Genomic DNA, 23,603 nt, shown 5'->3' on the forward strand with positions numbered 1-23,603 from the left:
CACAGATTCACCACAAATATTAACCACACTGAACTGAATTGATGGAGTTCGGCATTTAATAATATACTCAAAGTATAGAGTTAAGCAGCATGAAATCCAGACAAAAGATATCCAACCAGTAAGCTAAAAAAATTACACATTTAAAAATAAGTTATAATTAGATAGAAGTTAGAAGTGTGCCATCAAAATAGTTTTAAGACTACTGTTACTGAATTTAAACAAATATACTAACCACCATCAATATGTACAGTGCTTGAAAGCAAGCACAGCTGATCCCATCAAAATATAAAAGACTGGAAGTTACCATACTATAAAAGCCTATTTAGTTCCACCGGTATATTAGGAAGCTATATAAAAATTTGATAAACGGGCTAACAATGCACATGAAAGCACAAGTATGAAAGCATCAGCACTCTGAATTGAAATGCCTATCATTATAAATTACAAGACAAACTCAGAAGTACAAAAGATAAATTTAAAATTCTTGTTCACTGACAAGCCACGATAAGTATAGACTGGTTTCAATGGAGAAGACAGGCCATAAGTTAAATTAAGAGATATCAGAATGGCCTTAAAACAGATGGTCTTGGTAGTTAAAACAGATTCTGGTACATATTCCAATATATTTCTAACAAAGTCTTCTTAGAGACAAAACCAAGTCTTCTTAGAAGAACTGTAAGGGAAACAAGAATGGAATATCTGCTGCCTTTGAGAACTCTCCTCTTCACTGTGAGCACATTACATCCTTGTTCCAAAATCTGGAATGCCTTCTCCACATTCATTTTGCAGTTCAAAAAGTTCTTAGCATGCAAAAAGGCTTAAGGGTTCACGTTCCTATTGATGGTATGCTGTGTGCAGCAGAAAAGAACACACAGGCCAGCCTGAACATACCTCCTCCAAATAACCAACAATTACTTCATACCCAAGAGTCCTGACAAAACTGGGATTGAATTCAGCAGGCAGAAGAAGCCATAAAGCAGCACACAATCTCAGCTGGTAATAGTGGCAGTTAAGATTCACTGCAGCAACAGGTAAGTGTCAGCCTTGACAAACTAATGCTTATTATTCCATAAACTCATAGACAGTTTACATTGACATTTTCCTTTCTTAAGAGTACATTGCTGTTTAGACATTAAGAACTGCACTGGTTCCGAAATTCTCATCTTCCAGACCACTGGCTTTAGCCTGAGACTGCTGCTCAAGCTTTTCCACCATCTCTTTCAGCTGCTCTTCATCTTTGTAAAAATACACATACAAGTCTCTTTCCATCTGAAGCAGCCTATTGGACTCTAAAAAGCTTCTCTTCGACTTCAGGTCAGCAACCAGATCCTTAAGGAGACGATTTAGTTCACCTAAATCCACTTCCAGTTGGTGAAACCGCTCATTAAGTTCCTAAGAAAAAAATAAAAGACAAAAAATTATTACTTTTCTATTGTTAATATACTAGCTGAACTAGAAACATGAAAAGTTTTTTTGCTTTGGGAAGCCATTTGTTTGTAATCAAAAAATAATCACAAAAAAACCCAGAAAACAAAGTTAAGGGATTCCATTCAATGTATGTAATTTTTGAGCTTCGTGTAACAGAACTCTTATTGTATTATGCAAATGTAATTTCATTTACTTCTTGACCAGATGAGTTAAGACCATAAGAATCCGAACCTGACCTAGAGACATGAGTGAATTACATTTTCTATCAATTACAAGTCTTCATTGCTAGTCAAATCTTAAAAGGGAACAAACAAACAGAAAAAAAGCACAACAAAAAGCCAGATCAATTTTACAATTAAATCATTAAATTACAGCTACAACTTTCCCAGCTGGCATTCGTGTGATAGCTCAGTATAAGCAGACTAATCATCTACTTGCACATTATTTCCTTATTAAAGGAATTACTCTTCTTGAGAAACAGTACCAGTAGAATGAGATGTCATATTTTAAGAAGTAACTTAAATCAATAGGAAGGTATTTGATTTTAAAAATGCAATCTCTAAATATACTGTTCCAATTACAGTCTCATTTTTAAATAAAAACTGTGCTATATGCTGTAAATTCATTTGACAGATGACTGTTAAATATATTTTTATGTAATTAACCAAGAAAGTATTATGTAACAGAAGATTTCCCTTGATGCATTTTTGAGTTATCTACAAAGATTTAAAAACCATAACAAGGTGCATTTAACAAACCCTGTTCCCATTTAAAAGATGTTCTAAACATAATATCTGAGAGCTATGTAGCAGGATTTTCCTACTACAGCTGTCCTTCAAAATTCTGGTATTTTTATTTTGTCCAAATGACACATCTGTGGCCAGGCTTTTAAGGGGCCAAACCATACTATTGGGGTCTTAGAGGTAGTAGGGGAGAAAGGCCATATGAAATGAAAAGCAACTTAAATGAATTTTCCAGTGACACCCTACCCAGACAAAGGATCTCCCACACCACAAGCTTACAGGAATGCAGGACTGCACATGCCTTTGAAAGAAATTCACTTAGATGCAAGAGTTTGCTCAGAAACCAAAAAATTATTACCTGCCAGACTTTACAAAAAATATAGCATTAGCCAAGAACAATGTACCTGTTCAGCATCCATCATCATTATGTTAATAAATTTGTTGCTAATTAGTGGGGGCATTTGCATGCCTAGAGCCTTCACACTATACTTTTATCAGTAAAAGAACATGACACACAATGCAGTAATTTAAATAAAATCATGAAGGGCTCACCGGACTCCGGAGCTGTATCTGATTTGTTCCACCATAGAGAGCACCATGAAGGGCATCCACATCCCCTTCTAGGCTGGACAAAAGGAGAGACTGCTCCTGAGCAGACGCTGCCAGCTGATCTTCTACTCTAGCACAGTCCTGCTTTAACTTCTGAGCCATCTGCTCCAGGCTTTTGTATGTTTTAAACAATTGTTGTTTTTTACTCCCTCCTTCCAGAAGCTGATACAGCCTGCAACAAGTGAAGTTAGACACACAAATATTTTAACTTTCCTAAGCACTCTATCATCATTAGTTAAGAGAACATGTCTGTGTTGAGAAGTCAGAGGATGAGTAAGGTAAGTTCTGCTGAGGGCACTTTTACAAAACTGCTATATCTCCCACTGATTTCAGGATTCCATCTGTATATAGTACTGATTAATAGGAATCCAAAATATTTCAATATCAAATTAGCAGCAATGAAATATTGAAGTAACAGTAAATACATCATGAATGCAAATAGAAGCTGACAGTATGGTTTTGTCAACTATTTCCTGATACTTCAAGAGCTGCAAAGTAAGATGGATTTTTTTTAAGTGCTGAATGAAAGCAAACTTCAATGGCCAATGAGAAATAAGAACAATCTTTGTAACATTTTCAAGCTTACTGAAGTATTTCCTGTTTTCTATCTGTCTATGAAGAGACTGCTGGGAAATTCTCCAATGAGTTATATGTCATACAAAAGATAGCTTTACACACTATAACAAAGTGTACCCTTACACTGCACCAGGAATGGGCCTAAAATGATTACAGACATTACATAGTCCAAATGTTACTACCACCTCTGCACAACAAACTCTTCAGGAGTTAATATAAAATCAGACTGGCTTTATTAAGAGAATGAGCTGTATTTCAAAAGTAACTGAATGTCTTTCAAGTGTCTTCTGTTTACAAACCCTATAAAGTTTTTAATTCTTTCAACTTTCCTTCCCTTTATCAAGAAAAAAAAAAGTAGCCAGAAACATTCAGTGATTCAGGGACTTTATAATAAACCTGAACAAAAATGTAACACGCTGACACAAACACACAATAGGAGTAAAATTAATGCTGCCTAATTCTTCCAGTTATTCACTGTGCCAAACCATACTCAGCTATCACTTATCAATTATTAAAAAAACCAAATATTTAAAGCACCATTCTAAAGAAGGAGGAAAAGTCTTACAGTAACACACCTATAATTATACAATTTATCTCATCAAAAGATTTAGTCTTGATGGAAGAGCAGCACAGCACACATCCTTACCTGTATCACCTGAACTTTAAGGAGACTTAACTATTTAGATGGTGAAAAACCAGACTCCTACATGGGTGCCAGGACACCCAAACCAGATGGCAAATCAAGTAGTAAAAAGGAGCTACACACACTTCATAGTCCAAAGGAGTCTCTTCTCTCTCCTACCACACGGGGGGTTTTTGTGGGCTCAGCCGATGAGGCCGTGCACACAGCCTGGGAAATCACCGCTATTAACATCTACATCTCTAGAGCATCAGGAGGTGCTAGATAAGACAGGCTTGGGTTTGAACATTCTTCATGTTATGGATATTAATTAGGAATACTTCAGCAATATTAAAAAGACTGCTAATTGAACAGTTTTTCCTCAGGCAAACCTGAAAAGAAGTTCAAAGGACATGGAAGAAACAAGTTCCACATCTTGAAAGCTTCAGTTCTTGAAAATTCAAAATTCTAATTAGCTACAGCAAGTAAGTAAGAACTTGGCAGCAGGCAGCCTGAGCCTTCATCTCCCCAGTATTATTTCAAAGAACATATTTCAAAGAAAGTCCAAGTCCAACAGTGGCTATAATACTTACCTGCAAGATAAACCATCCTCTGAACTAATGGTGCTCCTTGGCTTTGCTTGTTCAGTTCGTTCAGCTATCAACTGCAGTCTTTGCTGTAACTCATCAGTGCTTTGTTCCAGAGATTCTACCAAACTCTCAAGTTGGCAGCTGATCTCCTGGTGTTTCTTCAACTCCATTTCACAGGCCAGCTGAATAAGTTCAAATGATGTTTTCTGTCTTATCAAATGCCTGCCTATTTTATCTTGAACTGCAGCATAACAGTCCTGCCGAGCAATTTGGTGATCTAAGTATTCTTTCACCACTGGTGCAGTCAAAAGTTGTGCTTTCTTCTTAAGAAGGGGAAGCAGCTCTTCGTTGTTTATCCGAGCTATATCTTGTTTAATTGCTGAAATTTCAGCACTTAAACTAGATATTTTAGCATCAATGTTTTCCTGTTGTCCAATATCCTGCATAAAACAAAATATTTGTGGATTTCTTCATGGCTCCTGCCAAGCCACCTCCCAAACATTTCTTCAGTTCATATAAGACTCATTTACTTATGTTATATTTAGCTACAAAATTAAATGAAAACTCAACAAATAGTTTTACAGATTTTTACAAAATAATGCAAATACAGATGAACAAAGTAGATAATATTTCAGCAAAAAGTAATTCCTTGCCAAGGTCAGGAAACAGCTTGTTGGGTTAACAATAAAAGAGCTGCATTTTACCTAGCACCTATTTCAAGCATGCCTAACTGAAATCTCACAAGCAAACAAAATTTTTTATATTCAGTCAGATATCAACACTGCTGGCAGAATCAATCTTTTTCAAATTACCCTAATCAATCAAGTCCTGTATACTAGTCATCCATAAATGAAAATACACAAACTGACATGATGCCTCAAGTTATTCCACAACTGGCATAAGCAAATACCTTTCCTTTCATTATGATTTCTTCACAAATTCCACTAACCACATCTGCCTGTCACTCACGCATTGAGAGACAGGGCTGGGGGCCCTGTCTGGGGCTTCAACTATCAGATTCATTTATTTGGTATAAATACTTGAGTTTCCAAGTGAGTGGACTAAAACTCTTTATATGCTATGCAATACAAATAGGAATACATTTATCATACTGGCTCCCTGATACCACAAAATTGCAACCAAAGCTAAGATACTGTTTACTGTGCAAAGAGCCAGTTCTAATTTGAAATTCAAAGTTAAACTAATCTAGAAAGATACTATAAATTCTAAGATTTTAAAGGTAGTGATGCTGGAAAGTAGAATTAAAGGTAGTCTACCACACTGAAGAACTTCTAAGTATGGAAACTGAACATATTTCACAAGAGCCGTTCACAAGACTAAAACTTCATAAAAACTTCACTACATAAAACAATCGAAATAACAGTAACTCAGCAATTCCTTTCACTAGATCCAGTGGAACTGGCCTGTCTGTTTAAAACTCCAGTACCTTCTATCACCTTTTGTGCCTTACCTTGTCCAAGGACTGCAGCAGGCCCTCTGCACACTGGATAGCTGAATTCATGCCCTCCTCTTCAGCTTGCAGCTGAATTAGCTGGTTCTGACCACAAATATATGCTGCCTGGAGCCTGGCTATCTCTTGCCTCTCTTCACAAAAGTCATTAGGCTCATCAAAAGGGACTTGCTTGATTAAATCTTCAAGTTGAAAGCTGCCTTCATGTGAATTTTCAGTGCATTTAGACATACCTTCATACAAAAGCTTTTTTATGTGTGATATAAGTGCTGCAGTATTTTGTTCTTCCACAGACAAGTATTTGTCCAAAGAAAGTAGGGAAAAAAACACTGGATGTGCATCCGACCCTTGTTCTGAATCTGAAGCAGTGAAAAAAGAGGCAAATTCCTTCACTGCAGCTATAAGAGACTGCAGTTCATTGTCAAGCTTATTATTTGCTGCAGTAAACATTTCCAGTCCTTCTTTCCAATCCTTCAGCGCTTCTTCCTCTCTGCTTTGGAATGTTTGTAACAAGTGGCTATTTGTAGCAACCAACAGTTGAAGTTTATTATGCCGATGAATTTGAAGGTTTTTTAACTTCTGAAGTTCTTGAAGCTCATCCTCTAATTTCTCAACTTCTTCCCTGTCCTCCTCTTGGCTACTGTTCGTTGCACCCATGGGCTCCAAGGTTTTAAGGACTTCATCCAGCGCATTTCCTTCCAAAAGAGGCTTACCACACTGGAGAAGATCATCAAAATCCTGCAGTTCTTCTTCAGATACCACATGCTGCTCATTTATGTTTCTACAAAACCACTCCAAAAATGAACTGTATTCTGAAGACTCAAACATCCAGTCAAAATCTTCTCCATTAAGCTCATCAGCCTTTGGATATCCAATTTTTTTAAGAGTTTCCACAAAATCCTTCCCACAGCTCATGATGAAAATATTTTTGTAAGTAGAAAAGATCCAAATACATTAAAAAGTCTGGGGTATTATTCCAGCTTTAAATTTTTTGCCATTTAAAATGAATATTCAGTATTTTAATAAAAAGAGTCTGCACAGGAAAAGGGAAATGTCAGATCATAAAAAAAACCAAAACAAACCAAAAAAACCCTGAATGATGTTTTGGATTAAAGTGACTATTGAAAGACTAGAAACCAACTTTAATTTCAGATATCTTAACATATTTTGTTGATCAAATCAGGACATATTTTTGTATCAATTACATCCCAGATCATTGCAAGCACTTATGTTTTTCCTTAATTCACATAAACTTATTATGGAAACAGTACATATCATTCATTTAAAAGTAACAGGTGTTAACATTGAGCAATTCATTGGCCTGCAAAAGTGATTTTACTTAAATGGTTTTCCACACATTCATTTAAAAAACCACCCACAGTTATTTTAAATCTTCCAAAATGATCAGGGTTTTCAGTTTTTTCTAAAAACAAAACTACAGTGATGTTATACTGCACTTCAAGATCTCAGCTATAAGGGTTTTTTTACCTCAACAGCAAGCAGAATCTTGTCTTCTCAACTTTTGTTTTCAAGTTTACTCTGAAAATGGAACAAGAAATACTTTAACATATAAATACCTCAACATAAACCTGCAGACTTTTTTTAATCGATTATAAAAAGATAAAATCAAAAGCAGTGTAAAAATACTCTTGTGAAAACGGTCACAACTTACAAGAAATGGGAGTTTGCTGCTTTTCTGTTTCCTAGCAGACAAATGCTTTGGATCTTATAGCACATGTAACAGACAGCAAAGGATATAGGGTAAGTTATCAACAGTCAGGAGGCCTTGTCTGCAATACTGTGGTAATACTAAGAGACCTTTTTTTCGTTTGATATTACATAACACTTTGTTTCTAAAACATACATTTTACCTGAGAATCCACTCTGCCCTCCTGGAGCAGTGAACAAATAAAACCATTCCTCTAAAGCTCCCCACGTGTCTGACTTAGCTCAGAGACTGCAGATGACGAAGAATGTTGCGAGAGGTTCGTGTCACAGGGCAGCGCTTCAAGCGTCCTCTGCCCTCAAAATACATAAATATGGGTGCCAAGAGGATGCTGCCACACTTTTCAGTGGTGCCCACTGACAAGGTGTAACGGCCACAAAGTGTAACACAGGAAGTTTTTACTTTAACATGAGTTCGAACTTTAGGCTGAGGGTGGCAGGGCACTGGAACAGGCTGCCCAGAGAGGTCGTGTAATCTCCCTCTCTGGAGACATTCCAAAACTACGTGGAGACGTTCCTGGGTAACCTGCTCCAGGTGGCCCTGCAGGAGGGTTGGACTGGATGGTCTCCAAAGGTCCCTTCCAACCTTACTGAGTCTGTGAAATAAGGCCCCCCAGGCAGTCCTGTGCGCGGGCACGCCGGACCACCACGGCACTGCCACTGCTGCAAACACACGAAGAGCAGCTCTGGAGCCCCGCGGGAGCCCCGCGGTGCCGTCCCGCGCGGGCCGCACAGGCGTGGCCCTCAGGGGCCACGTCCCGGGACAGCCGCGGCCGCCAGCCACACCGGGACCGGCCGGGACGAGAGCTCGGAAGGGACCGGGGGCGAGGCGGCGGCGGCTGACCCCGTCCCGCCGGCAGCGAGCCCCGAGCCCGCAGCACAGCTCCGTACTCACCGCAGCGCTCTGCTCCGCCGCAGCGGCGGCTCCAGGGGAGGGGAGCGAGGCGGGAAATGGCGGGAGGGCTGAAGGGAGCCTCAGCGAGGGCTGAGGGAAAGGAGAGGGAAGGCGGAGGGGAGGCTAAGGGAGGGGTAGAAAGGAGGCTGAGGGAGGGTAAGGGGCGGCGGCGGGAGGCTCGGGGAAGGCTGAGGGGAGGCTCGGGGAAGGCTGAGGGGAGGTTGGCGGAGGTTCGGCGGGAGGCTCGGGGAAGGCTGAGGGGAGGCTCGGGGAAGGCTGAGGGGAGGTTCAGGGAAGTGCCCGCCGCTCGAACCGCCCGCCGCGCGCGCGGTGTCCCCGCCCCGCTCCCCCCACCGCGCGCGCGCGCGCGCCCGCTCCGCCCGGGGGGGGCCTCCCGCGCACGCGCGCGGCGTTCCGTCTCGCGCGCGGCTCGCTCGGCGGTGACGTCACGTGGGCGGGGCCGCAGGGCCGGGCCGCGCTTCCCCTCAGGGCGCTGCCCTGGGCCGCCATGGCCGGTCCGGCTCTCAGCCCCTCAGCCCCCTCAGCGCCTCAGCCCCGGCCCTGCGGCTCTCCGCGGGCCTTGCTCGCCGTTCCCCGTCACCAGCACACGGGAACGGGAGGATGGGGCAGACCTGAGCGCAGTTGATGTCGCCCAGCTTTGACCACTGTGCCCTTCAGCTTCCTCGAAGCCCAGACATGGCTAGCGGCGGGCACTTCGCCATCCGTACCCAACGTTGCTGTGTTGCTGGTTTTCACCCCTGCTTAGTCCTTCAATTCACGGGCTTTATATCCTTTATGGCCTTTTTGAACATGCTGACACATAATCTCACAAGGCAACATCCTAGAACAACATTATTAAGTGCTGCTTGAAAAGTCACTTTCCTAATTGTTTTGTAGCTTTTTCTAAAACCTATCAAATGATTCCTGGTACTAGCGTTTCAGGATTTGGTCACTGCCACCTCTGCGTGTACCTTACCTGTGGTATTCGTGGCAATTAAAAAAAACCCAGATTATTTTCCTCCAGCTTTGTCCTCTCCAGTTTGGAGAGTCCCAAAATTTGGTCTGTGGAGCTGGTGCTCCATTCCACTCATTGTTCCCAGCATCTTCCTCTGAGCCTTTTACAGCATCGCTGTGCCTTGTTCAGGGTGCAGAGACGAGACTGCAGAGAGTCCTCAGGGCATGGATCTACCAAGGTTTTCTATGGAATCCTCATTTCCAGTGCCTTCCTTACAATGCTCCCTTTTTTCTTGGCTTTTTGGCTGCTGCTGCCTGTGAAGTTACCAGAAAGCTCTCGCCACAGATTGTGGGACCTCTGCATTGCAAAGGCTGCTTCTCAAATAAGCATCATGTAAACTTGTCTCTAACCCTCTGAGTATCCTTTATTGGCCACTCCTCGAGTTTAGCCACTTCACTTCCTCTTTACATTTCACATGCCACATTTTCCTGGGCTTCCCCGTGTGCTTTGCAACAGCCTCCTTAAATTTGTCATTGAGTCATACAAGCGGGGGGAGGTTTATGCCATGTTTTTCTATTTATGGCAGACTTTCTACCTTGGCTTCTAGACCTGTATTTTTAAGCCTTATGGATGTTTGCAGGCTTCTTGGTTTGGAACTGCTCATTTAGGGTTTTTTTGGCATATTTCCCCATTTTTGAATAAGTCATTTTCTTAAAATTGAATATCTGTTTGCTTTATTTGTCTTGCATTCATCTTACTGTTAAGTTTAATTATATTGTGTTTGCCACTATTGAGCAGCTCACCCACTAATAGCTCTTGAATTAGATCCTCTGCACTGCTGAAGACTAAATTCAGAATGGCATTTCTTTTTGTTGTGGTTCGTAGGGCCAGTTATTCTAAAAAGAAATAATTTAATGTATCCAGAAATGTTATCTCTACTTTTCACCCTGATGAAGCATTGACCCAGCCTGTATGTAGGTGGTGGAGCCCTCCCACTACTTGTCCTAAATGTGCAGCTTCTCTAATCTCACTTAATGCAATTGTTGAAATGAACCAACACAGGGAAATGAGCAACCTTGCAGCTTAGCACAGCTAAGGCAAGCTCACATTAGGCTTTTTTGATCAAAATCAGCACCTGTATCACTTGCAAAGTGCAGAACGTTTGTTTCTGGTATAATGTGGTCTGTGCAAGACATTTTTAGACTAAACCCTGACCTGGCAGTGAGTTCTCATGGGCAAAAAGAGCTGTAGTGTTGAATTCCTCCCCATCAGATTACAGTCTGATCTGCAGCTGCAATTCTGGCTGAAGTTTTCAAATCATCTTGCAGATAGAGTGCATTGTGTCTGTCCAACAGGGAAGGAACAAAAGCATTCACCAGCTTATTTCGTAATGCGCTGCTGTTTCAGACCAGTCAGTTACTTGCACCAAAATGAACTTCTCCAACAGTGGTATTTTGCCGACTTGTGCTTTACAGTGTTGTGGTTTGGGGTTTTGGGGCTTTTTTTATAAATATCAGTGTAACTCATGCAAAAAATGCCTGTGTAAAAGCAAATTTTAAACACCTAGAAAAATTCCTAAAATTCTGCTGTCCAAAGGCAGCCCTGCCAATGAAGTCCATAAATACATCTGATAAAAGTTTGCCTATCTTTTGTCTATCAGATTGTCTGGCTTGATTGCTGCAACTCATGCCTTCAGTTCCCTGTGTGACTGCTTCCTCTCCCTCTTTCCAGACTCACACAGCTATGATGTCCCCCCTCCTTCATGGCCTTTCCCAAAACCTTTGTCCCCATCTGTTCACCTGGGAAAGCAGCACTACATGCTCATTCTGTAGCAGGTTTGGAGCTACGTCCGTGCTGGCCAGTGGCCACCTCTTGAAAACAGGGAAGAGCTCCATTTGGCCATGTTCAGTGCAGAAAATAATTTATTTTTCTTTCTACCCAGACATGGAATTTCCATGAAACTTTTCATCATGGATTATTAATTGCAGGTTCCATTCTATCTCTGCTTTGTCAAATTTGGTGAAAATTAGCCAGAAGGTTCAGAAGTTATCAAGAAAAGGAGGAGAGGAACAGATGGACGAAAGAGGAGTTGACAGACAGCATGATCTCATAATCCCCGCTGGCATAGGAATTCAGGCTAGAATTGAAATATTTTAGGTCAGAACACTGTGCACTTAGAATTCTCATTTCGAAAGAACAAGCCTCTGAAGAGAAACAAATTTTCATCTGTTAGACTATCCATCAGCTCTTAGGGCAGAGATTAAACAACAGCCTTCTACAAACATATAGTCAACATTTCTAACAGCCCCTTTCCCCACCCAACCTCAGACCCATGTGCTTTGTGCTTTAGCTTTTGCAGCTCTTTTTCGGTCAAGACTGTTTTCCTCTGATTTTTTTTTTTTTTTTTTTTTTTTTTTGGTTGTGTTCAGTCAAAACATAATTAAGGCTTACCTTACCCTTTTTTTCCATTCTAGGAGCAGTTGTTTTGCATCTGTTTCCTAGAACTGGAGAGGCTGCTTAGATAGCATATTGCCTTTACAAGCCATTTTATGGTGAATTCCAGCAGATTAAGGCATAAACATTTCTGGAAGGATGTCTGCAAGCTCTGCAGTATTCCATCCATACCGTGTTCTGTTTGTTCCACTGCAAAATATGACATCATTGTTCCTGACACCTCGGAGAGGAGCTCTCGGCTGCCCATCCATCGGCTGAGGCTGTAACAAACAGCCAAGGAGAGGAGTGCAGTGCCACCACACAGGATTGCAGCTGCCCCGTCTGAATCCTCCCACTGGGATACATCTGTCAGATGAAAAACTCAACGTCATTTGCTTGTTACTGCTTTAGGGTTTTGTTTAGGTTATGGTTTGGTTTTGGGGGGAAAAAAATCAACACAGAGGAGTCAAGAAAATAGGCTTTTAGCTGGTGAACTGTAACTGTACCAAAGCTTTTTGATTTTGAATCATACTGCACATCTGCTCACAGCAGCAGGATTGCAAAGGTGCCTGCTGCAGATGGTTGGAGCAAAAATTATTCTTTGGAAACACCCTCTCCTAAAATGTAATTCATTGCTTTAAGCAAAATTGTATTCTGGATTAAGCACAGCTTTTAACTTCTAAAAGTGCCATATGAACTTTTATTATAACAAAGTCAGAAGATAAGAATTTGGCACCAACTTGCTTTCTTTGCCAAGTGCATGGATCTTCTCTCCAGGGGAATGGTAGATTTCATTCTGAGACCTTCTATTCCCAGAAAAACAGGTCAGAATGATTAGTTTCCTTCAGCTTTGTTGGATTCAGTACTGTAAATATACAAGAAGCTCCTACATGGAGCTTCTACTCCTACCTTCAGGCTACCACTCCTAATGTATTTAAACATACAATGCACAAAGGGATATGTTCTTTTTCCTAGAAAATTGTCCATTTACTCTCCTGACCATGTTTTGAATGAAAACCCCAATTTTCATCCTGATAGGCAGGGCAAGCTTCTGGATGTTTAGTATTAAACTTGAAACATCCATCATTAGTGAAATGAGGAAACTTATTTTTCTTTTAAACAAATGGTAGGGTATAACAAATGTCATAAATAGAGCTGTACAGATCATTAACTGTACAGGATTTACAAAAATAGTGCCAGCACATTTATAATAATTTTTTTAACCAGTGCAGTTCTTGTCCTGAGAAAACTGGTGCTATCACAAAGTACAGCACTGCTAAATTTACAGCTATTTTTTTCTGTTGTAGATTAATTTATAAAAAGTTATTAAGTCCTAGATTGTATTTTATTTTTATTTTGTGATAATATTAATTTCAAAAAAGTGATAGAAAAATTAGTTTACTATGCTTTGCACATGAGTATCTTACTGATTCAGAAGCTCAGCTTATTCAAATCAAATATAAATGCATCAACTAGCTACTGGCCATGATTTCAACATAAAACTACTTTTTCTGTATTTTTAAGGTATTACTGTATTTAGGACCAACATGCGTGACAAACTGAAACAAACCAGGGGATGTCACACGATGCAGCTGAGAGAAAACAATGTAATTTACAAAAGGATTTCAGCTCCGTCCTTCCTCTCATCTCTCATCAGCTAAAATGCTTGTTTTTGTCTGGCTGCACATCACTTGTGATGTGACTTTCACATTTGACAAAATAAACATGCAGATCTTGTAGGCTGCCTTTTAATGCTTTTTTCCCTGTCTTATACCAAGCTGAAATTATTTCAAGTATAATTACTTAGAACAGACACTAATGCGTTTCAGTTTGCACTTTGCAAACAGGTTAGTTAGTCTTCAGAAATGTAAAGTGGAAATTTATACAGCACCCATGGTTAGAGACAAATAAAATTAATGACTGTTGGGGTTTCAACGGGCCATTGTGTGTAGAAGAACTCTAAGTGGCACCCCAATCTTCATACCATGCTATTAACTTGAATTGCCAAAACCCAGGGAGCTCCTTATGAAATAGCTGACATGAAATAAGCTGACATGTAAAGATTTGCAATATGCAAAGAACTGTGAAGAGAAGAAACACTATGCACAAAAAACAAGTGATGAAAGTTTAAAAAAAAACCTGAGTAACACAACAAAAAGGTATAAAAATTTGTATTTATATTATGACGAGATAATGATACAACACAATACTCCGTGTGCTACAGAACGTAGCAAGCGCCATGTACGTGTGTACAAATGAATCTGTATAATACAGTAAAATGCATCTCACAGACTATGAACCATTCCTTTGGCTCTGGGACCCAGAGGCTCTGGCACAGAACCCACTTTAACACCTTTAGGTAACAATTTTACCAGTAAGCAGCAGAAGGCTCTCAGTCAGTGCTTCACCTGCACCAAGATTTCATCTTAAACATCCATCCTGCACAGACCCTTCCAATGCCATAAATCCTGTGTAACCACAGTTTATGCCTCTCGTGCAAAATGAAAGAAAGGAATTCTGAACCTGGGGCACCTTCACTCTGCTTTGCCAACAGAGAAGCCTCTGGCTGGACATGCCTCCAGGAATCCTTTCCTGGGCTTATTTACAATACTTCAGGCAGAGAGAACAGCCAAGGTGACCAAATGGTCTTTTCTGTTTCAGATATCCCCTGCATTTTAATTCTGGGTGGCTATGGAACACGCTTGGATATTTTCTTTACAGCTGCCAATTAACAGTGCATTTAGACACTCACTTAAGCAAATTGGCTCATTTCATTGCTGGGAAAATTAATTTCTGATGTGTTTGCCCCATTAGTAATTGTAGGGAGTACAGCTCTTCCTTAAAGGGTCTCAATTATTCTTCCATCAATTTTGGAAAGTGTATATTAATGGATTAAGTATCAACACTGTTACTGGCTCATACCACACGCAACCAATGACCTCTACCATTTAAAAACAAATTTAACAGATTTATGAAAGAGTAATTTGTTTTGAAGACATTCCTTTATCAGCAGCATCATAAAATGAAATGTATAAAAGTAGTACTACTTAATTAAAAGCTGTGATGATGTAGTTCTTTCAAAAAATGTGTTTCTTTCCACATGGCTGATCTGCAAGGATGAAAAATTTCACCACTAATTACCAGTCTGCCAAAAAGTTACTAAAATGGTGAAATAATCACTTGTCCAGGAGCAGAGACTGCTGTAAGTACCTCCAGGAAAAGCAGAAGTACTGGCCCAGAGCAGGTCTGCAGGCAGAGCTCACACTCGTAACTTCACTTCTTTCTGTTGCCCAGTTCTCCTCTTTTGGCATTTTAAGTTCATCCACTGAAATGGGTTATGCAAAGTGTACAGTCAGATGCTCAGAATATTGTTATTTATCACTGTAATTTATTTGTAGATCAAGTAACTTTTTTTCTACTTCTATAATTATATGCATGTGGTATAGTTGAATCCATACTCATCCATGTCAAAACTGTAACACCATTGAAGTCAGTCTTAATTCTCTAAGTTAGAACAAGTTAGGTGTGTGAGACTTTAAGTAGGTTTTTTCAACTCCAAATCTTACACTAATAAGATTGGATTGAAACTCTATAAATACCACGTGGAAAACTGTCCTCATGGATTTTTTGGATGCTTCTTTATTTCTGTTTTAACCTGCTAAAACTCACTCTGGACAGAATTTGTTCTTTGCAAGAGACATTACAGGACCCAGTCTCTGGTTAGTAATGTGTTACAGAGCTTCTAGTGCCAAACCTGCTCTTTTCAGAAGATAAATAAATCAGCTGCAATGGGCCTGGCAGGGTACAAGCTGGGCAGAGAGAGGATGGATGTGAAGGAGGATTCATCCTCTAAATTGCAGTGGAGAATATGCAGAAAGAACTAACAATTTTAGGCTGGTTCTTTGTGCCTCCCTCGGGTGATGCCAGAGTGCAGGCACGGAGCTGGAGAAGCACTAATCCAGGAGCAATGCAGAGGCGTGTATCCTCTGACACCTGCCTGCTGCAAGGGAAAGCCCTTCCTTTCTTCTCCCCCAGGAAACCGGCCAAACCTCTGTGTCTTCAGAAAAAGAACTCTGCCATGACTTCATCTCTCCAGAGCCCCTTCCACAGAGAAATAGACCTAGCAGCCCTGTAATCTTGTCCCTGCTCCTTTTCCGATGTGGTAACTGCAGAGGAAATGGATGAGCTGAGCAGCAGCACCCCTTCGCCTGCTAAAAGCGCGGCCATGACAACACAGCAGAGCTGCCAAGGCGGTGGCAGGACTTCATCTCGCAGCAGTTTGCTTTCTGCAGTCCCACTGTGGGCACAGGTACACTTGTGCACACGCACGGGGCACACACACGAGTGTCCAGCTGAGAAAAGATCATAAAAATAACACTGTCTGCATCCCAAGGTGCTGTGGCCACAGGCAGTGCTGCACTGGCTGCTCAGCAGCAGAACCTGAAAGGTCAGAGCCCCGACTGTCCCCACTGACTGCAGCTCTGCTGGGGGGACAGGCCAGCCCCAGACCTGACCCTACAACTGCTGTGCACTGCCTCGAACGGGGCTGCTGCTGTCCGGGGGCTGTGCCTGAAAATTCCACCTTAAATTGGGCTGTGCTCGAGGGAGAATGACACAGGCAGTATGGTGTCATTTTTCTTTACCAGCGTTAATAGCTCCCAGCTGTAACAACTGAAAAAGTAAAAACAAATAAACCCCTTTTATTTCCACTCAAGATTATTCGAGTAATTTTTATTGAAAATATAAGATCTACAAAGCCATGGATACCCAGCGTGGAAGAACTCATTAAGTTAGCACATTCATCTTTAAAAGGAAAATTTCAGGTTGACCTAAGGTACAATAATGTTCAATTTAAAGTCTCGTTTTTCCTTCTGTAAGTTTCAAATCTCTTTTCATTAGGAGGTTCTGTGCAAGAGCTGCTTGTCATGAAAGGAAACACTTTACAATCCATGAATGTGTTCATTATATAATAAATGAACAGCAACAATATACTAGCCTCTTTTTTTTTTTTCCTGTTAACAGTCGTGTGTTAAAGTAAACTCTTATTTTTTTTTTTCCATGATTTGGAAATTAGTTACATATGCACCAAAGGAGCTAGTAATTTCTGCTGCTTGTCAGCTACACACAATGAGTATATTGCTGTGTGCTTTCCCCAACAATGAGGATTTTAGTAATATGCAAGGTGTATAGAATGTAATACCAAAACCTGCATCACAGAAAAGGTTAATTGTTTTCTTATTCAGCTGCCAGAGTTGATAACCTTAGGCCCCTCCCCAGAGCCAAAGTAGGGGTGGCCATCCATTAGGTTATGAAAATTAAATGTATACGTTTCCTTGTTGGCAAGTTCCAAGCAGTAAGCGAGAGTGCAAACAAGGATCTGTAAGCTGCCACAAAATGTATTCGTATTTCTACTCCGTGTTGTAAGAGGCAAAGGGAGGACACGTATGTCAGATGTTGAAAGAACAACTGAACCTTTGCTTTTGATCATTATGGTCAGTCTGTCATGAGGTCTTGTATCTGAATGCTAAAAATGGCACCACACTTGGACATCCCATAGCCTTACACAGTACGTTTGTGTTTCCCAAGCCACTGAGCGCTGGTCTCACAGAGACCCTGACTTTATAAGCTAACAAAAAATAGATTTGGGTGCTGAAGAATCCAAGGGAGGGCTCATACAAAGACAATTAACCCTCGCACCAAAACCTAATTTCATGATTTTACTTAAAGCCACACTGAATCAGTTGTGAGAGGGTGAAGATATAAATACACCTCTCTGCTTCATCCGTAAGAAGGTGGACAACTGACCATTTGAACAGAGGGTCTTGAAACAAAGCTTAGTTGTCCTTTAAACAATGAGAAGGAGAGGCATACATAAATGGTCACCAAGGCACAATATGACAAAGGTGAAGAGTCCCTGAGACTCTGGTCTGGGTCTGTACCATTCCCCTCCTTATACAAGTAAATGAGAACATTTAGGAAAATATAATACAAAATCTCTTACAGGAAATATAGACTACACTTGCTAAAATCACTTCCCTAAAAGTGTTTATAGCTTTTTTCTTTTTTTTTTTAATTTTTTCTTTTTTTTTCTTCTTTTTTTTTCTTCTTTTTTTTTTTAATTTTTTTAAAAGACCTTCTTTAAACAGATAATGCAAAGACTGGTCCATTTTTTTCTTACCCGGCAAGCCAAGCTCTAATGACTTCACTAAGCAGAAGTTGTATTAAAATACATCTTCATAGTATTGCTACAATTTGGGTAAATATGTTCTGAACAGCTTGATGAGTACTAAATAAACTTTGCTGTTTTACAGCATACACTTTAAATTTTTTGCACTTTTTTAAAAATAGAAAATGCAATTATAGTGTGCAAAAGAAAAAAAATTAATTATCTTCTAGCTGAATACTGTAATTTTAAGCCATGCCTTCCATAAAAATGTATTGACATGTGTAAATAGAAGAAAAGAAAAAAAAATGCAAGCAACAGAGATTTCCTTGCAAGGAAGGATTAACTATCACAAACTGGATCACTTGAGTTTTGTATTCTTCAGAGAAAGAAATTAAAACAACAACCCATAAAACCACTGAAATGCTTCAAATGTCATCCATTCCACAGTAACAGGTTAAAACTGCCATGTTGCTTTCTACTGCTCCCGTTAACATGGATAGAATGATTTGCTGCTGGTTGGATATTGAATACAAAAAGCAAAAGAAAGTTGAGATCATCCCACATGAAGTCATTATTAGAGCTGGCTTTTCCCCCGTTTTGAAGTACAGTAGTGACTTGTAAATATGACCTTTTCTAAAGATCATTTGAGATTTGAAGATTTATCTGGCTGCTTCACCCAAACAACAACTGCTGAAAGAATTTATTCTATGGAGCCCACTATCCAGCATTCCAAATGTTTTGGGTTTGGGGGGTTTTTATCATGAAAAAATACCACAAAAAGTAGTTTTAGGTTTTTGTATCTCTGAATCACTAACACATTGTAGATTTAATTTATTCTTCCATGTTTGAAAATGGTTTCTGCAAAATCAAAAATAAACTGTCAAACTCCCTTACGCCATGCTTCCAACAGTTTGAATTTAATACTTCTTGAATGGAACGACATAATCGATTTCCTTTAATTTGCAGGATGGCTACATCAAGCTAGCTTTAAGTCACAACTGTACCTAACCACAGTTCTCTGCAGCAAACCCATGATTTACAATATCTAATATTGTGGTTACAGTGCAGGGAACCGTGGGTAAGAAACCTCCATGTCAGAGTGTTGTGGTTGGGGTTTCCCGGAAGAGTGGCAGTTGACACCTCTGGAATATTCATATATAAGTGCTTCAGTCAGATGGTCCTGAGTTGGGCAGGTAACTCAGGCACTATGAGAGCCTGGCATTCAGTCTGCGGGAATGTGTGTAACCTCCGTCACTCGAACCGCTCTGCAAACTGTAGTGGTCTTCAGCATCACTGGCACTTCCAATACTGTCCATTTCACCTGGAGTAAACTCCATTCCTTCAATGTCTACTTCTAAAGGAAACATAAGAAGGCACATTTTCAGAAAATTGTAGCAACTAGTCATGGGCCAGTGTCAATCAACACCTGAATCACACCTCAGTTGCAATAATTAAAAAAAATTAAGAACTGGCACAGTAATTCCTGAGGAAAGGATCATCTTGCCCACCTGAGAATTAAAATCCCTTCTGTCCTCAGCCACATAAATATACTGCATGACATCAATACCAGATGCTTTCCCTGAACTGTTCCAACCTGCACACAGACACTGATTTAGAAAAGAGCTGGCCCTCAGAGGCGGTCATACTGCAGCACTGTCCATGGTAATTCCAACCATGCAGGTGTTGGCAGCCCATGGTGTGACCACCTGTCCCCAGGTAACTGCCCCAAGACCACTCAACCCCCCTGGGCTCTGAAACAGCCAGCCTGGGCAACTCTTCCGCCCAGAAAAACTTCCAAATGGGAAAATAAAAAATGGCAACAGCCAGCCTGACAAGCTGTCTTAAATGAGAAGCAAATGCAGAGAACCCTTGGTGATTGTTGCACAGAAAATGTTTTAAAATTTCACAATAAATTATGTGGAAATAATTTATTCCCACAAATTATTAAGCTAAATAAGATATCTTTTTTCCACAAGAAAATATTACACCAGCCTTACCAATAATTACACTAAAAATTCAAAACATTAAATGGCAATTGTTAAAAAAACTGGCAAAAAACACATGCAGGATAAAAAGCTTTAAAAACACAAACAATATTAAGAGCCTCAAAAGTGATTAGGAAAAAGACCATTTTTCAAAGAATGTGAAAAAGATGCCTTAATTTTTTACTCTTCAAATCTCATTATGCTATAATTTTGTTTGGGTTTTGTTGAAAGCTTGATTTTAGTTCTAAATAACATTTCCTTGTTTCCCTACTTCCTTTTTTCTTCCTGCTCGTGCAGGTGCCTTTGGAAGCCGTGGCTCAGTTACCTTGTTCCGAGTCAGTGGATATTGTTGATCCCATGCTGTCAGTGCGGATTCGCTCCATGCCCTGCACGGAGAGCTGCTCCAATCTGCGCTTGAGGTAGCGGTGCTCCCGCTGTAATTGTTCTTTAATATTTAGAGCTTTTCGGTCCTGTTCTTCCAATTTCTTAAAAGGAGAGAAACACAGTAAGCTGAAAGTTTGTACCCGTGTCAAAGCATAAATAACTTAAGGTCTTCTCATAAACAGTAATTTGAAAATAATTTAAGTATTTTAATTAATTAATATCAAGATAGAATTAAATTTAAAATTTCTATTTTTTAGTTAGCATTCTGTAGAGGTCAGTACAATTTTAGCAGGCTGAATTTGTTTCACAGTAAGATATGTGGTTACAGGGGAAAAAAAAAATAATTGAAAAAAAAAATCCCTCAGAGACTCTCTTGCCACTAGCAGACGTTCCTTGGCTAAGATCAAATTATTGTTACCTTGGTTGTGGAGAATATTTAAATCATTTTATCAGGTGAAACCAGCATCATCTTTGATAACTTGAGCACAGCTCAGGTTTCAGTGAGAACATAATGCATCTTTAGATGAGTCTCTTACCACACCTATCACCATAAAGGAACCATCGTGAGCCTCTGAATGTTCTCACTCCTACCGCAGGCCATGGAAAATTTTAGCATTTAAAAAGCTTCATTCCCAATAAGCAGCATTAATTATATATAGAAGGAGGAATTTACTAACAACTCTCTTTATTCTTGCTTTTTTTGTCCTTGAACTTCTGCAGAACAAGTATGGTAATTCTGTGATATCACCTACAAAGTCGGTGGTATTAATTCAGAATTTCTCAGCAAACAGCCTGTGAAAGGATCCTTCACATATCAACCTAAAATCTCTCCTCTGACAGAATAAAAGCAGGTATTAATTTTGCAAATAAAAAGAATACTTTACACTCAGTGAAATGTGCTGCACTGTTGGTCCAAATGCAGTAACAGGAATAAAGTACCTTCTTGTATTTGAACTGAGCCCTTCTCCAAATCGCTGCTAGCCATTTAAAAAAAAAGTGACTGCATAATTAGGGAAAATTTTGTAAGAATATGATGGAATTAAAAACATGAAGGATACACAAATCAAAACACCTTTTATTATTAAAAAAAAATTATCTATCTGATGCAGTAAATTACAGGTTGTAGGAGTAAAAGCACTCGTAAGAGTGAGCAGCTTTCTCTGTGAGCTGTGTTTACATGATCACCGAGATTTAGGAGATGTGCAGGGAGTGAATACAGCTGCTGGAGTTTCCTCCCTGCTGCCTGAATGAAGCTAGACTTGGTTTTCTGAGGAGAGCAGGCTGGGACAGTGCACAGCAAAACACAAGCAAAACCCTTTCAGAGATTTTGCTGTTCCCATGCAAGCCTGAAATAAAAGCATTTGAAAAAATAATTGACAGCTGTGAATGGGGCAGTTTCCTGGCTCAATGAAATCTACCTTCTTCCGCCACATTTTAAGCCTCCTCCCAGGCAATACGCTCTGTAGATAATCATCATAGGTGGATACACAATGTTATAATAGGGAAAGGGGTTGGTACATCCATGTACACAACAAACCAAATGTGCCCAATTGATCAGACTTCCTTTTCCTGTATTTTCCTGGCTGCAATCCCGAACTCTAACAACTATTTTAGAAAAGAACTTAGTGATTCATATCCAGGAGACTCAAAACCGTCCAGTCTTTCAGTGCAGATCTCGATATATGGGGGGCGTGAGTGTGTGAAAAGTTGAGAACTAATGATTGTGTTCAAAATGCCAGCTGGGCACGGGCAAGCTCTGGCAGGGCAGGGGAGGGAGCTGACCTGACAAAGGGGAGCAATTAAATGCTAACCCAGTTAGGGCAGGTTCAGTTAAAATCCTAAAAAAGAAAGTTAAAATTCAGTCTTGGTTTTCAGAAGATGAGTACTTGGTGCTGTGCAAGACAGATCTGGAAAGAATCTGTTCCCAGCTTTTTTTATCGGCAGCTGAAATGGTAACTACAGGGCTAATCTCGCACACTCGCCACTTGTAAAAACACTTTTTCAATTTGTATGCATAAGCCCATCATAGGGGGGCAGCCCAAGACAAAAACCACATGCAGTGCCTTTCATGCATGTTAGCCTGAATCATAAACAAGAGGCCAAAATCTCAAATGGTAAAAACAGGGGTTGCCCAGCTGGAGCAAATGTGCTTAGAAGTGCTGAAAAAGTAGCTTCGTAAACTTGTTCACAAGAATGGTTTTGCTTAAATTAATCTTTATTTCTTCATATGAATCACACCCACTTCTTTAAAAGCAGTGAATCTTAAAGCTGTGCATCAGCAGGCTGTTCTCCAAAATATTCCAAGATTACTGGCAGTGTTCAATTTTGCCTGACACTCTTCTTGACCTGTTTCTCTGTAACACTGAAAAAATGCCAGATGAGTAATTACAGTCCTGGTCACAGCAGCAGAAACCTGTTCTTTAATTTTTACATTTGAATACCTCTTTGTCTTATTTCTGCATATAGCCCTGTTCCCTGAAAATAATGACAGTGAAAATGGGAGTGAAGGTGTCTTTGGAGAGAGAAGGCCTGAGGAATAATTTCCTTTAAATTCCCTGTGCAATTGTAGAACCTGCACTGCTGCTGGATCATAGATCAGATTTGAGGCTGTTTTTTTTTTTTTTTTGTTTAAACTTGTAGCAAGGGGAGCAGCAACTAAAAGGAGATTACATTTAATTTTTTGTTTCATTCAAATGAGAATCTGGTCAACAAAATGTCGATGGGGTAGGGTTCACTAATAGATATGATATTTTTTATTCTATTGGGGTTTTTTTCATCATTAATGGACCTGGCTTTTTGCATTTTAGTAAATGCAGTACAATGCTACTTTGCTCAGTTCTTAAAAAATAAATATATTAATCAAAGAACAGCTTTGATAGATTATTTTTTAAATTATAGTGTAAATCACTAAATACACTAGTTAGCAACTAGTAACAAAACCACTGTTTTATATATCTGAGATGCTAAATTGCAAAACACTAAACTTTGACACTGTGACTAAAATCCCTGCAAGTAATAAAGGCC

The 23,603-nt window shown here is 39.9% G+C and overlaps 2 protein-coding genes and 1 long non-coding RNA gene across 8 annotated transcripts in view; all 3 read right to left on the reverse strand.

Annotated features, from left to right (window-relative positions):
- Positions 1 to 38: 38 nt before the first annotated feature.
- HAUS3 (HAUS augmin like complex subunit 3) lies at positions 39 to 8,991 on the reverse strand. Of its 4 annotated transcripts, none has more exons than XM_032747907.3 (6): positions 8,657 to 8,991; positions 7,525 to 7,575; positions 6,037 to 7,069; positions 4,569 to 5,005; positions 2,724 to 2,952; positions 39 to 1,392 (listed from the first exon to the last, which is right to left on the reverse strand). In XM_032747907.3, exons 3-6 carry the CDS (start codon positions 6,949 to 6,951, stop codon positions 1,126 to 1,128), a joined length of 1,848 nt encoding a protein of 615 aa, XP_032603798.3. In that variant the 5' UTR covers positions 6,952 to 7,069; positions 7,525 to 7,575; positions 8,657 to 8,991; the 3' UTR covers positions 39 to 1,125. The 4 variants fall into 4 exon arrangements, with proteins under 4 accessions (XP_032603798.3, XP_041571572.2, XP_072784038.1 ...); XM_041715638.2 differs by having other exon boundaries at positions 6,037 to 6,753; positions 8,657 to 8,863; XM_072927937.1 differs by lacking the exon at positions 8,657 to 8,991 and adding an exon at positions 7,709 to 8,448.
- Positions 8,992 to 11,519: 2,528 nt separating this feature from the next.
- Positions 11,520 to 12,195, reverse strand: LOC140683899 (uncharacterized). The gene is made up of 2 exons (XR_012055510.1): positions 12,068 to 12,195; positions 11,520 to 11,748 (listed from the first exon to the last, which is right to left on the reverse strand). It is a non-coding gene; the product is annotated as an uncharacterized lncRNA (long non-coding RNA).
- Positions 12,196 to 14,198: 2,003 nt separating this feature from the next.
- MXD4 (MAX dimerization protein 4) overlaps positions 14,199 to 23,603 on the reverse strand; it is a 40,751-nt gene continuing 31,346 nt past the window's right edge. For 2 of the 3 annotated variants that reach the window (XM_012573557.5, XM_012573558.5), the window contains exons 5-6: positions 20,521 to 20,680; positions 14,199 to 19,564 (exon numbers count right to left, since the gene is read on the reverse strand). In XM_012573557.5, the coding sequence (XP_012429011.3) occupies positions 19,416 to 19,564; positions 20,521 to 20,680 (309 nt within the window). In that variant the 3' untranslated portion in view covers positions 14,199 to 19,415. 3 annotated transcript variants of the gene reach the window in all.

Source organism: Taeniopygia guttata, chromosome 4, assembly GCF_048771995.1.
Source record: "Taeniopygia guttata chromosome 4, bTaeGut7.mat, whole genome shotgun sequence".
NCBI classification, from domain to species: domain Eukaryota; kingdom Metazoa; phylum Chordata; class Aves; order Passeriformes; family Estrildidae; genus Taeniopygia; species Taeniopygia guttata.

Coding starts and splice junctions, on each gene's coding strand:
- HAUS3 (XM_032747907.3), bottom strand. CDS start 6,951: ATGAGCTGTGGGAAGGATTTTGTGGAAACTCTTAAAAAAATTGGATAT. Junction 2,953..4,568: donor GAGGATGGTTTATCTTGCAG/GTAAGTATTATA, acceptor CACTTGTTGCAG/GCTGTATCAGCTTCTGGAAG. Junction 1,393..2,723: donor AGATACAGCTCCGGAGTCCG/GTGAGCCCTTCA, acceptor TTTTTTTCTTAG/GAACTTAATGAGCGGTTTCA.